Raw genomic sequence first — 14942 nt, 5'->3', positions numbered from 1 at the left:
TTCCCATGGACTGGATTCTCTGGCATTCCTTTTCTATCCTATTTTTTGTTGCAAAAAAATCTGTTTCTCCCCATTCCCCAGCGAATATTTTTTTGCTTTGTAGAGTTGAACATTGTTGAATCTCATTTTAGATTAAAACAGAAAGTCTTGACCCTTTGTTAATAGGTTCAGGTTTTGAGAAAAGTAACCACTTAACCATCACCAGCTGGTGGGCACCTCCTTAATGCTAAAGGCTACAGATTGTTTAGATTATAATTATCTCAGGAATTTTAATTCTTAACCAGGCAGCTGACAAAAAAAGAACTCCAGCCTGTGAAGAAATCTTTCTGGCAGTTCACTCAACTCTATGTCATATGTGAGCTTTAAATCATCACTTTTTCCTCTTAAGGGAAAGAGTTCCTCTATAATATATTCATGAGATGTTCTCCTTCCTATGGAATATGTCAAGTCTGTGTTGACACAGGGCAATTTCACAGAGCTTTTTTCTGAAATCCTACTCTAGGAGACATTATTACTTTTTCTGGTCTAAACTATGGGCCAATCCTTTTGCTTTTGTTCTTAGTTGAATTGCACCAGAACCTGGCCCTAAACAATGAGGAGCAAATGTCCATTAATTCTATAATATCCTACTTTAATGCAGATGCTGGTTGTCTATCACATTTCTACACCACTCATCTCACCTAAGTGACTTTGGGCAGTTTATCTCTTTATGCTTATGTCAGGTTTCCTGGTTAAGCCAGACAGGAAACACAATTAGATGAGGTAATTCTATTTTAATGTAAGATACATTGACAGAATTGTGCAAATCTGAAAGTACAAAACTTCCTGTTACTACTTTTAACTGCTTGATCCATTATGGAGGGTCCTTTCCAAGTTTTTTTTTCTGCTTGTTAAGCCATTGGGGTCTCCTGCCTCTTTTATCTGATTGTTTCCTAAGAAACATCTCTTCCTCTCTTTCCCAAAGTCATTCCCACATTCCATTATAACTTACTAGAATAGGATAAGCTAAAAACTAAAATTATGCAGCTGAACTTCTGGGGTTCCCAATTCTCATTTTGATTTCCTAATTATTAGGACTCACCCAATAATAAGTCTTGAAAAGGTAAAAAAAAGTGGCATGATATAGGACCAGGGCTGATGGAGCTTACAAACCTACACATTAAAATTAAATAAATAAAAAAATACAATTACTGCACTCCTACGTTAAGTTGCACCAAACATAAGTCGGGAGTAACATAATGGTCTAGTTCACACAATAGACTAAGAAAATAGCTACATTTTCACAACACACTGAACTGAAAATAATCCAACCCCATTTTAAAGCTAGCCTAAAAAATTATGTAAAGCCACACAAACTACGACAAGGAGGCTCAGAAAATAGATCACTGAAGGTCCAACTAGGGAAGCTTAAGAATGTAAATAGAGAAATCAGTTAAACAAACTTTAATTCGCACTGACTTGTTTTGAATCTTGTATGTGGACTATAAAGTGGTCTTTCTCCAAATTCTGCAAAGCACTTGGATTAAAATATAGAGCATTTTTTAAAAAATACATAATTAAGTATAAAGATATATCGAAAAGTATATATTGAAGGAAAATCCTCATCTAAATAGCAATAGCACTTAGACTTATATACTGCTTCATGGAGCTTTACAGCCCTCTCTAAGCAGTTCACAGAGTCAGCATATTGCCCCCAACAATCTAGGTCCTCATTGTACCAACCTCAGAAGGATGGAAGGCTGAGTCAACCTTGAGCCAGTCAGGATTGAACTGCTGGCTGTGGGCAGACTTAGCCTGCAATACTGTATTCTAACCACTCTACCACCATGACTCTCTCTAAATGTGCATCTATAAGAATATGGTCCATATATTTTAATAAAATTATCACTTTAAAAATCATTCACTAATGTAAAAACAGATTTATGAATTAATACTTGAATGATAAGTAAACCCTTGAGATCCAAAGACCTCAGTCACTGCTTACTTAATAGTTGCAAAGATACCTTTTCCAGTCATAAAGCAGATGAGCAGAGTTAATGAGAGAATCTTGACCTGCTTTCTCCCCACAAACCTAGATATGCAATTTTCTTCTTAAGGGTATTTAAGGGGGGGGAAGCAGTACTCTGCTCACCAAACAATCTGATTCAGCAGGCTCCAAAAATAAATGTGGTAGCCATAAGTGTTCTACAAACTACAGAAGTTGGGGAGGGGGGGGAAGGTCATTTCAGCAAATCACTTACAATTTGTCAGAGAAAAATAATAGGTTGTGTAACATTTTCCAATCTTAAAACATTTCAAGCTCCAAACAGGGATTTGTAATTCCAAGGCCTACAGTTTTTATTCCAGCTCTACACTGTTTTTATCTCATCCTCACAACAAACCAGGAAAAAAAAACAACTTTTGATTTGATCTAAAAGATATTGATGGCAGGCAGGCAGGCTGGCTAGTCTAGTTCCAATTGTTTTATTTTATTTTATTTCCCCACACCTTATCTCCTCCTTTCTGAAAGGAAGAGACAATATTTGCCTTAGTCCAATTGCTTGACCCTTTATCAGTTCTCAACAATTTCTCAAAGATAATACAAGTGAAATATAAATTAAATTAATCAATGAATGCATGAATGAATAAATGAAAATAAAAAGGTAGACCATCCGCTGGTTCCTTACTGTAAGTTAATTCCTCTGAAGATTTAGATATTCCCCAATTATATTTCAGGTAGTCCCAAACTCTAGTTCTGGTCCTTAATTTTGCTCTTCACAATTGCCTAGTGAAACACATACCCTTTTACTGGTGAAAACAGAATCAGAACAAGAGCTCTCTGGCTTTTCTTTGTTCCCTGTTAACATTTTTATGTCTTCATTGAGTTGTTAGTTTATTGATTCTTTTCTCTTCTTTTTATTTTAGATAGTTGAGTGCAAACTTCTTGAATTCAAGATTGGGATTGGTTATTCCAAGCTCAAACTATTTATCGGAGTCTTTTCAAGCTCAGAACATTTCCAGGAAGTTTGGAAGGCTTCCTGTCAGGACAGAACAGCCCATTTAAAACTTGAAACAACTTCTTAGCTCAAAGGCTTTCACACTTATAATGGTTTAAACAACTCTAATATTAAAAAGCTCTATAAAAGCCTTTTTATTGTTTTTAGCATCCTTTGTCAACTTTAGCTCATTCTCACATTTCTTATACTATTTCTATAGTTCTCAACCATCAGTATGCATGCAGTATCCTTAGAGTCAATTCTCACACACCTGGGCAAGTTCAAGAATAACAGAATAACACAGTTGAAAAGGACTTGGAAGTCTTCTAGTCCAACCCCCTGCTCAGGCAGGAAACCCTCTACCATTTCAGACAAATGGCTGTCCAGTCTCTTCTTAAAAACTTCCAGAGTTGGAGCATTCACAACTTCTGGAGGCAGAGTGTTCCACTGATTAATTGTTCTAACTGTCAGGTAATTTCTCCTTAGTTCTAGGTTGCTTCTCTCCTTGATTAGTTTCCATCCATTGTTTCTTGTCCTGCCTTCAGGTGCTTTGGACAATAGGTTGTCTCCCTCTTCTTTGGGGCAACCCCTGAGATATTGGAACAATATCTCTGAGATATTGGACTTGACAGAAGCGAAAAGAGAGAAGAAACTAGAGGCATGCTCTTGTTGGAATAGCCAACTTGCCGCAGCCAACTCGCCATAGGACAACACATCATGGTCAACTCCTTGCAGGACAACTCACTGTGGGACAATTCAATGATTCAATTTAAGTATTTAAAATAATTTTAAAAATTATTTTAATTTTTGTCATTCACATTACATTTTGTCCCTTCTTTGCATCCTTTCTTTAATTATTCTATTCCACCATTTGTTCGACAGTAGTGTAACTTGTCCTGCAGCAAATTGTAGTGTGACGAACTGGCTATGTTGTGTTGTCCTGCAGCAAGTTGGCCATAGCAAGTTGGCCGCGGGGAGTTGGCCGCACCGAGTTGTCTTAGACCTTGCCTTTGTGAACATCAGGGTAAATGTGATGAATTTATTCAGCTAGGTTCTCTGTCAACTCCAGTTTTATCCTTCAGACAGGTACCATTGTCCTTGAGGGAGCAGTTACATGAATTGGGGGTCCTCCTGGAGTGCAAGCAATTGCCAGATGGGTGGGTGCAAATCTAGCTAGCAGGGCCCTCATCTAGCTTTGGCTGATACATCAATTGTGGCCCTGCTTGGAGCAAGAGGACTTTGCAACTGTAACAGTAATGTTCCATAACTAGATTCTACCACTCAGAAATTGCACTTCATCCAAAACAGAGCAGCCCATACATTAATGGGTGCTGGACACATGAATACATCACTCTGTGTTAGGGGCCTTTCACTGGTTGTCAATAGGTTTATAGGTGCAATTTAAAGTATTGATTTTAATTTATTAAGCCTTATATGGTTTGATGCTGAAGCACCTTCAGAACTACTTTTTTAAACTAGAAGAACCCACCAAACTAAAGACAACTCAGAAAATATTAGCAGTGTTTCCCCATATTTATGAAACGGGCGGTGGGCTGAGGCCAGGAGAAGCTGTTTCTCAGTACAATAATGTATTTTTATTTATTTGTTCAATTTCTATGGCTGCCCATCTCAGTCAATAACTCTGGGCAGCTATTGTAATGTAATGGTCTTACATTATGGAATAGCTTCACCCAAGAAACTAGGCAGGCCTTGAGGTTATTGCCTTTCTGGAAACAAGATAAAACAAAACTCTTCTGAAAGTCTTTTTAAATTTGATATAGCAGGGGAACACAACATGTGTGTTTATATTGCTCTAAGTTGCTGTTTTTAATTTTAATTGTGTTGTACTATTATTTGGTATTTTTATGATTAGACATTTTGTAATTATTTTCATCCCCTGCCAAGTGTGGCATGATTGCAGCCATTTAGAAACTAATAAACAAATGAACAAACAATGGAAAAACCAAGAACCAAGAAGATGGTTGACAGGAAAAAAAACCAGCAACAAGTGAGAGAAGGGAATTGAGAAATGGCAACTCAGTGGGTTTTATTGCAAGTCCCACCCTTAAAATTCACAGCAGAACGTTCTTTCTTGGAAAATAGTGGGCTTTCCTCTTGTGTATTATCACTGTAATAATGGTTGTATCAAAAGTGGTTTTTATTTTGAAAAGGGAACTGGGCTGATTTTTTTTGAGTTAAAAACAAAATGTTTTGCTTCCTATCCTGGAAGCTTCATCCGTTGTATTAGATGCTCAGGGAGATGGAAGGACAGGTATTGACAGTTGAGATTAGTTGCAAAAAAACCCACAATCTTTCTATTACACACACACACACACACACACACACACACACACCATCCTTGTCAGAACCTATCATTCCCCGGCCCACCATCTAATCTCAACTATCAGTACCTGTCCTTCCATCTCCCACAGCATCCAATACAACTGATGAAGCTTCCAGAAAGCGAAACGTCTTGGTTTTTTGTCAAAAAAATCAGTCCAGCCAAAATAAAGCCATTTTTGATACAGCTATGACCTGGATAACTAAGAATCTTCATAAACATTTGTAATAATGGGTGTACATATTAAGAAAATAGACAAGCAGATTTATATAATACAGAAATGTAAAAATACTGTATGTTCTGTAGTTACTATAGGTCGCTGCTTGGTCAGGGTGTTTTTTGGCATACATCTATTATCTGTTTGACCACATGTGAATTACTAGGAGCCATCCTGTAACATGTTTGGTCATGTAACAGAGACTAACATGGTGGAAATGTATATAGAACGTGAGATGCATAGTGCTTCTGTCTATTGCCATGAGAATTACAATAAATTACTAAATTTCTTAATTAGTTGTAGACTGAAAACAATGCATGTTGGGACAAAAAAAACCTGTTTTCTATCTAAATAGCACATAATGATATATCACTTAAATATAGTGTGACTTGCAAGCCATAAAAAACACATTTATGAAATCCTCAGAAAATTAAGAATGCTTAAGAGTAAACACAGATGGAACTTTGATAGGATCACAGTCCAGTATTTCTGTTCTAAACCAGTAAATCCTCCCATTTCTATCTACTAACATATTCCAGTCTCCCATGCTCCATAGAACAGGGGTATCAAACTCACAACATCACGTGACGTGTTGTAACGTATCATGACTTTTTTTGCCACTGCCGGCAATGGGGTGGATGCGGTTTTGCTATGATGCATCCGGCCCATGGGCTGGCAGTTTGACACCCCTGCCATAGAAGGTGGACCTATGTCCACAGTCTCCATGCTGAGATTCATGCTGACTACAGTTGTGAGAATCCAAGTTCAATACAACTAGAGGACACCAAATGGGAGAAGGCTGGATAATATACTCACAGCTTCATAAAGACACCCTCTTGATGGGCAGAGTCCGTCAACTATGCGGTAGCCTTACCTTCTTCACAGTTGCTTCCAGTGAAACCAGGGCAGCATCGCCATTCAAGAGCAGTTACTGTTCGGTAAGCTATCTTGTACGTGGGTCGGATGAGGGTCCTGTAACTAACACAAGCAACACATCATCCAGAATGTTCAGCCCAAATCTGCCAACATCAGTAGCTACTCATAGGAACAAGGTCAAATACAGGTAGTCCTCGATTTATGACCACAATTGAGTCCAAAATTTCCATTGCTGAGCAAGGCAGTTGCTAAGTGAGTTTTGCCCCATTTTACGACCTTTCCCCCCAGTTGTTAAATGAATCACTGCAGTTATTAAGTTAGTAACACTTTTGTGAAGTGAATCTGCCTTTCACATTGACTTTACTTGTCAGAAAGTAGCCAAAGGGGATCACATGACCCCGGGACACTGCAACCATTATAAATACATGTCAGATGATAAGTGTCCGAATTCTGATCATGTGACCATGGCGATGCTGCAACCATTGCGTCATAGGTCATAGGTCACTTTTTTCAGTGCTGTTGTAACTTTGAATGGTCAATAAATGAATGGCTGTAAGTCAAGGACTACCTGTACAGTTTTAAGCAACCCAGTTCAATATACCTCAACTCAGGTAGAGCTCAATGGGATTATTTCCAGGTAAGTGGCTAAAAATTTGCACTCTATACTTAAAAGTTCTTTATTCATCCACCTTCTTTATTTGTCTACTTAGGAGATAACCCATTGGAACTTATTTCTGAAGAGGGATGTATACAATTACCTTAATGGACAATAAAATCTTACATCAGATTTTTACAATTTATAGAAATTGTGTGATAAATTGAATAGGTTTCAGTTGACTTAACAATGGTTCATTTAGTGACTGTTCTAAGTGACTGAACAGTAACAGTACTGAAAAAGTGACTTATGACCATTTTCACACTTATGACTGTTGCAGCATCCCTGTGGTCACGTGATCAAAATTCAGACACTTGGCAACCGACTTATGACAGCTGCGGTGTTCCAGGGTCATGTGATCACCTTGTGCTATCTTCTGACAAGCAAAGCCAATGGGGAAGCCAGATTCACTTAACAACCATGTTACTAACTGAACCAGTTCACTGACTCACTTAACCACTGTAGCAAGAAATGGGACAAAACTCACACAACAACTGTTTCGCTTAGCAACATAAATTTTGGGCTCAATTGTGGTAATAAGACAAGGACTACCTGTATGGAATCTTATTCACAAATACTGCATGAAGTTAAAGGTTGACTGCTAAATCCAGTGATATCTGATGGAAATAGTTATTTATTATTCTTTCAATTTCTATAGCCATCTTATTTTGAAGGAAGCTCTGATATGTTCTATTTGAAGTGTGTGACTTTAAGAAGGCTTATTCTTTTAAATAAGACTGGAAGCCGACAAAGGAAATACTCAGGGATTCAAGGACACACAACTTGGATCACGTCGAAGAAAAGTAGCATCCTGGGACACAGAGGAACCACATGATCTCTATATTTTCATTGTGTTTAAAATATTTGCTCTTCAACATTTAGCGTTTGTGCAAAGATGTGAATTTTACACATAACCCACCTTTTACTAAGACTGAGATCAATTTTGGTTCTACACTGCAAGATAACAGCCTAGTGTTGGTCTTTCCATCTGCTAGATTGGGCCAGATAGAATTACTTATTTACTAGGCGGTCTCTGAATTTGGTCTCTTTTTTAGCTAAATTGGTCTCATTATAGGACTCAGATTTTGGGGGCAATATGCTGTAAACTGCTTTTAGAGAGTGCTGTAAAGCACTATGAAGCAGTATGTAAGTCTAAGTGTTACTACTATTGCTACTGCTGTTAAAATGTTCTGCAGTGTAGTAATGACACAAAAAATGGAGAAGGGGCTAGACAAAACATTTTGATATAAAAACTTACAAATAATTGCTATAATTCAAAAAATGCTAAATATCTCATTTAAAGTAGAAGAGTTTGAGCAGGTGATCTGTGGATTTACACTCTACTTCTAAGTACAGGTAAGCCACAAGCCAGCTCCTCTTGTTTGTTTTTCTTAATTCCAAAAATATACCAACAAAGCAATTCTATGCATTGGTGAGAATTTTCCAATCGCAGAGTCTACAGATCGAGATGTTCTCTGTACAATAGGGTTTTGTATGTGGTTTGTTTAATGGAAGGAAGGAAGGAAGGAAGGAAGGAAGGAAGGAAGGAAGGAAGGAAGGAAGGAAGGAAGGAAGGAAGGAAGGAAGGAAGGAAAGTTACTTGTATATACTTGTATTTATTTATTTATTTTATTTTTATTACATTTATATCCCGCCCTTCTCTGAAGACTCAGGGCGGCTTACAAGCTTAGCAGTATCTGTGTACGTATGTATATATGTATGTATAGCATACAGATATGCCTGGGATTCGTATTTTTATAATTATTGACATATATGTATGTATATATATTATGTATGTGGGGGGAAAGAGAAAGGGAAGCAGAGAAATAAGATCCTACCATAGAAGCAAAATAGTTCTTCCATTGTTAACTCTGGTTTCACTCACTATTGACAAATTCCTCAAGCAAATATAGCTCTCATACTGTACCACCACCACTACGACGCACATTAAAGTTTCTATTACACATAGAGGTTTTTTCAAGCTTTACTCAAATGATAAATTTCGGGGATTAATTGAAATTTAAGCATATATCAGGAACTTTCTTACTTCCCTTACTATTTTAATGTACAGGAATTAGGGCTTCTGTTTTATGTTTGCAGTGAGTCCCATCCTCAGCAGAGAGATGAAACTCCACACCTACAATTTCAAATTGTGACAATATTGCACATTGACTATTGTACTAGAAAAATGTTGCCAAGGAAAACGTGGATCCAAATATGTCTGGCCTACATATGCTAGCTCAGAAATTTGGAAATTGCAGTCTGACACATATGGAGGATATCAAATTGGGAAGGCTAGAGTGAGTGTTACATTGGGTAACCATAACAAAATGTGTCTGGCACAGCTCACACAGTATTTCCTAAGCAATGAGAGCAGTATTATATTCTTCATAAGCTTCTCAAAATATACTTTTTAAGCATGTGTAAAAATTACATCTGAATGCGTAAGGGGCTTATTGGATAACCCAAATGGGTCATTACAGATAAAATGTAAGAGAAGAAGAGGGCTGCTGAGACAATGCATCAAACCAGATTTCTTATCTAGTAGCACCTGTGCTGTTTCCTACAGCATCAACTGCTCATCTTCCTGAGCAGTCACTCTGGAGAAGGCCTATCTACATAGCTACTAAGAGTCAATACCAATTTGACTGGCAGGAGTCAGATATGATGGGAGTTGTATATAACCATTTAGAGTTAGGCATGATGGAAGATGCATATGAGCATATGAAAAACATCAATACAAGTAGTCCTCAGCTTATGACAGGGCAGGCTCCGTTACGGTCATAAGTTATGGCAGTCATTAAGTGAGGTGTCCACATGATATTATAACAATAACAATAATTAATAATAATACGTGGCAGTGCCTGGAGACAGTAGAATAGATAAGAAAGAACTGGAGAAGATAACAAAATACAAAGACCTACAAATAGAAATAGAAAGACTGTGTCAAAGAGAAGCAAGGGTAATACCAATAGTAATAGGTGCCTTGGGTGCAATCCCAAAACAAATGGAGCACCACTTGAATACCACTGGCATTGACAAATTCGCCATTAGTCAATTGCAAAAGGCGGCCTTATTAGGAACTGCTTCCATCCTGTGAGAATATCTGTAATACCATCAAACATCCACATCTGCCTATCCCAGGTCCTTGGTAAGGACTCAATAGGTAGACAAAAATGCCAAATCCAGTCTGAACATCTGGCTGACTGTACGAATAATAATAATAATAATAATAATAATAATAATAATGATAATAATAATAATAATAATAAGAAGAAGAAGAAGAAGAAGAAGAAGAAGAAGAAGAAGAAGAAGAAGAAGAAGAAGAAGAAGAAGTAGTTAGAAGGGACCTTGGAGGTCATCTAGTCCAACCGCCTGCTCAGGCAGGAAACCCTATACTATTTCAGACTAATGGCTGTCCAGTCTCTTCTTAAAAACTTCCAGTGTTGGAGCATTCACAGCTTCTGTAGACCTCACTTAATGATCAAAATTCCTGCTCTCAATGTTGCAGTTATTAAGTGACCAAATAGATCAGGGGTCCCCAACCCCCAGTCCATGGACCAGTACCAGGCCGCAACATGCCAGCAACTGGTCCACACAAACAAGCAAAGCCCCATCTGTGGGATGCAGGCAGCACACAAAACCACACCCCCTCCAGTCCGTGGAAAAACCTCTCTCCACGGAACCAGTCATTGGTGCCCAAAAGGTTGGGGACCTCTGAAATAGATTGCCAACACTGCTAACATCGGATGTTCTTGCTTTGACAACAGATGGAAATGCAGCCATTTTACTCTTTTGTTTTTAGAGTTGGTTGATGCTGGGAGGGGGAATGTGGACGAGAGTCCAGTTAGTCATAACAATAATAATTCAGCCGTGGGAATCCAAGGTTATTGCACCCAGAGTTGATAAAGATTTGGAGGACTGGAGAGCTGGGGAGAAAGCCTGCGCTTCAAGCTAATGGGGAATGTGATTTATGACTGTTAATTGGAGGAGGGAATTATGCTTTGTTACTTTGTGCTCAGGGGAGGGGAATTCATATGTAGTGTCAATACTTTGTTTCTCGAATAAAAGATTCTTTAAGGTAAACAATGCCTCAAAGTTCTTTTGAAGAGTTTCACCTGTCGTAACCATGACATAGATCATTAAGCAGACTGCAAGGTGCCTTGAGTGAGAAAGATCCTGGGAAGCCTAGCATAGGCCAGGGCCCACATTGCATGTCTGTCCCAGGCCTCGCAGGGCCCCACCAGATTCCCTGAGGCAACCCATGATACACTTCCTGCCACATGGGTACCCCAGGATTTGGACCTGATTCCGGCCCTGTTTGGTCCCACACCCTCCTCCTCACTTGTCAGAGCTCGGTCTACTTTGCTTTTCCATAAATCTTTCTAGAAGAAGCTGATCTACCACGTGGCTTTCCTACATGGAAGCTGCACGGCACCCGCCTAGAGGCGGACCCCATTTTGGCAGCAGTGACAATTCATTGTGGCTACTCCAAAATGGAGCCAGCTTCTAGGACAATACCATGTGACCTCCATACTGTATTAAGGAGGCTGATGGGCAAATTGGCTGGCTCTCCTTCCCAAAGGTGATCTCCCTGCAGCTTCCAGGAGTTATAAATCCCTTCATTCAGCACCACAGGAATTCCAAACAGTAACTGAATGAATGGTTGTACATCGAGGACTACCTGTTTCAAGTTCAACATCTGAATGAAGCATCCTGGGCACTTTTGGTTAGACTAAAATAGAACTCATCTCCATGGTTTTCTTAGGGTGATGCTCTCAAATGGACTTTCCCTGCATCCTACTTTTTCAGAAAACTACTGACACACAGGGCTGTTTCTGAGCTCCTCTGCTCAGGATAAATTACCAAAAGGCATGTGCATCACCAGATTAGAAGCCTAGCTTGTATTATCAACAGTACATGGCCACAAAATGTCACAACTACACGAATCATGTGAGAAACCTGTGGCAACATGTATTATAATTTTTCACAGAATAAAAATCATTTGCCAAATTTCCTAACATGTAAGATTGGCTCTTTCTTTTTGCTGCAAGAGAATGAAACAACTAACTCTCTGGAAACGGTTAAAAAAAACAGTATGTGCATATTTAATCTTTAGCCATATAACTGCATTAAGATTGCAACCTAATCTCCTTCTTCGCTATTTTTTTCTTTATACTCAGGAGCATATACTGTACAGCTGTCAGTAGGGAGGTATTTTCATTTATCCAAAAAGAACAGCAACTTTTTCTGGCCCTGGACATTTTCCGATACACCATCCCAATCCATGACACTTGCAAGGCCACTCATCAGAATGATGACATTTTATCAGAACTCAGCGCCTATTTTTATTTTGATATGGCATAACTCATTAGTTGTACCACCTCAAACTACAAAACAGAACTCAAGTGGACTTTCTCCCATAGACAAGATAAGCAAGCCATCGAAGGGAAACATTCCAAAAAGTATTTCCTGAGAAAGAGGCAAATGTGAGAAAGAACCTCAAAATAACCCTGCCTTGAATTTGTTTGGTATAAAATATGGAAGAGAGAAAGATTGATAGGCATTGTAAATTGTGTTATTCTGCCCTATAACCATAAAGAGCATTCCTAGAAACTTTGCCGTTCCTGGTTTTTGCCTTCATCTACTGAAATAATAAGGTTCTCCAAAGACTGGAATAATCATAGAAGAAGTTGTACACTCAGAATTGCTCCATTCTCTGGGAAGTCTACCAGAAAAATTGTGGGGGGGGGAGGGAGAGCTCACGATCAATTCCTCATGGGAATTATTTCTGTCAGGCCAAACAGTGGAATTGCCTACAGATTGCTAAAAGAAGGGGCAGTCAAATGGCATATGCCATTCATTAAGGGCAATGATGCATTGGTGGGTGATTACCACAACTTCATACAAAGATTTAGAGCTGCTTTTCTCAGCCAGGAGAACCACAGAAAATTGAATCACAAACTGAAGTGTGGAAATTGCCAAATTTGGGAGTACAGGTAGTCTTCAACTTATGACTGTGTTTGAACCCAGAATTACGGTTGTAAGTTGTTGTGGTCATACATTGAGGCTGTAGGAGATGACCTTGTCAGAGGCATCATGTGACGAAAGTTACAACTATTTTTATGATGGTCTTTAAACAAATGTGGTTGTTAAGTAAATCCTTTTTCACCAATGGCTTTTTTTTTTTTTGCTGGAAACTGGAAGTAAACTCTAGAAACCAGCAAAAAATAATAATAAATTGGGTCCATGTGACCACGGGACACTACAAAGGGACATAACAGTGAACTGGTTATCAAGTGCCCAAACTGCAATCACATTACTGAGGGAGGAGACTGTGTGGACATTGTAATTCAGAAAATGGGTAGTAAGTAGCTCTGACAAGGTCTGCGATAACTTCAAACACTTGTTAAGCAATAGTCATAAGTCAAGGATTACCTAGAGCTGATTTCCAGTTGTTCGCCAGAGATGTGCCTTAAAATCATCTTAGCCTGAGCAGTTTGGGAAAGACTTTCTGATAAGCATGTTAACCAATGGATGATTAAGGTGTTGAGGCATGAAGGTAATAATAGGAGGAGGAGATTTTACTATTATTTGTAAACTGTCTGCCATGGAGAAGCAAAGAAGGCTCTCTTAAACTCCACTGTTGCTGTGGATCTCAAGGACATTAAACCAAGCTTTTGTTCCTTGACAGTTTCTTCCTTTGAGTTAGAAGGTGATACATCTGTGGAACTACAAGTCATTTCACAAGTAAATGCCAGAATCACTCCAGAGCCTTTTTTTTTTTTTTTAGAAAACCTCACGGGGGACTTTTCAACCAGGGGACCCTCAGATAATTAAGAAGAGCTCAAATCACCAACAGCAAAGAAGTGCAATTTATTAGCCCTGTTACTCTTCATACCCTAACCAATGCAGAATAAAATTTTCAATGGTTTTAAAACCTGGAGCAAAAGTTTATTTCATTGATGCAACTATGATCCATCAGTTTAAGTTGCTTACACAGTAATTAGAGGACCTTAGTTGAGGCATTTGGTGAACAGTCTATTTCAGCTGGTTTTATTTTGCAACATACAACTCCTACGAAGTTGAAAATAAATGACCATTCACTTTTCTTGCCACTCTATATTACAGCTTCCTTGTTATTGTTAGCTGCGAAGTCGTGTCCGACCCATCGCGTCCCCATGGACAACATTCCTCCAAGCCTTCCTGTCCTCTACCATATTCTGGAGTCCATTTAAGCTCACACCTACTGCTTCAGTGACTCCATCCAGCCACCTCATTCTCTGTCATCCCCTTCTTCTCTTGCCCTCAACCTTTCCCAGCATTGGGCTCTCCTCCAGTGAGTCCTTCCTTCTCATTAGGTGACCAAAGTATTTGAGTTTTAGCTTCAGGATCTGGCCTTCTAAAGTGCAGTCAGGGCTGATCTCCTCTAGGACTGACCAGTTTCATCGCCTTGCAGTCCAAGGGACTCGCAGGAGTCTTCTCCAGCACCACAGTTCAAAGGCCTCAATTCTTTGGCGCTCAGCCTTTTTTATGGTCCAGCTTTCACTGCCATACATTGCAACTGGGAAGACCATAGCCTTGACTATATGCACTTTTGTTGACAGGGTGATGTCTCTGCTTTTTAGAGTGCTGTCTAGATTTGCCATGGCTTTCCTCCCAAGGAGCAAGCATTTTTTTAATTTCTTGGCTACAGTCCCCATCTGCGGTGATCTTGGAACCCAGGAAAATAAAATCTGTCACTACCTCCATTTCTTCCCCATCTATTTGGCAGGAATTGAGAGGGCTGGATGCCATGATCTTGGTTTTCTTAATGTTGAGTTTCAAGCCAAGTTTTGCACTCTCCTTCTTCACCCGCAACAAGAGGGTCTTTAGTTC

General features: G+C 39.1%; 1 protein-coding gene across 1 annotated transcript in view; it reads right to left on the bottom strand.

The window, feature by feature from the left end:
• Positions 1-14942, bottom strand: part of COL26A1 (collagen type XXVI alpha 1 chain) — a gene marked incomplete at both ends in the record, with an annotated part of 188679 nt that overhangs the window by 119938 nt on the left and 53799 nt on the right. Inside the window, one exon of the mRNA XM_083357935.1 lies at positions 6408-6511. Within this exon, the coding sequence (XP_083214061.1) occupies positions 6408-6511 (104 nt within the window). The remainder of the gene's footprint in view (positions 1-6407; positions 6512-14942) is intronic.

The sequence above is a fragment of the Vipera ursinii genome, assembly GCF_947247035.1.
Source record: "Vipera ursinii genome assembly, chromosome: 1".
NCBI lineage: Eukaryota > Metazoa > Chordata > Lepidosauria > Squamata > Viperidae > Vipera > Vipera ursinii.
This window is presented reverse-complemented; position numbering and strand designations above follow the sequence as displayed.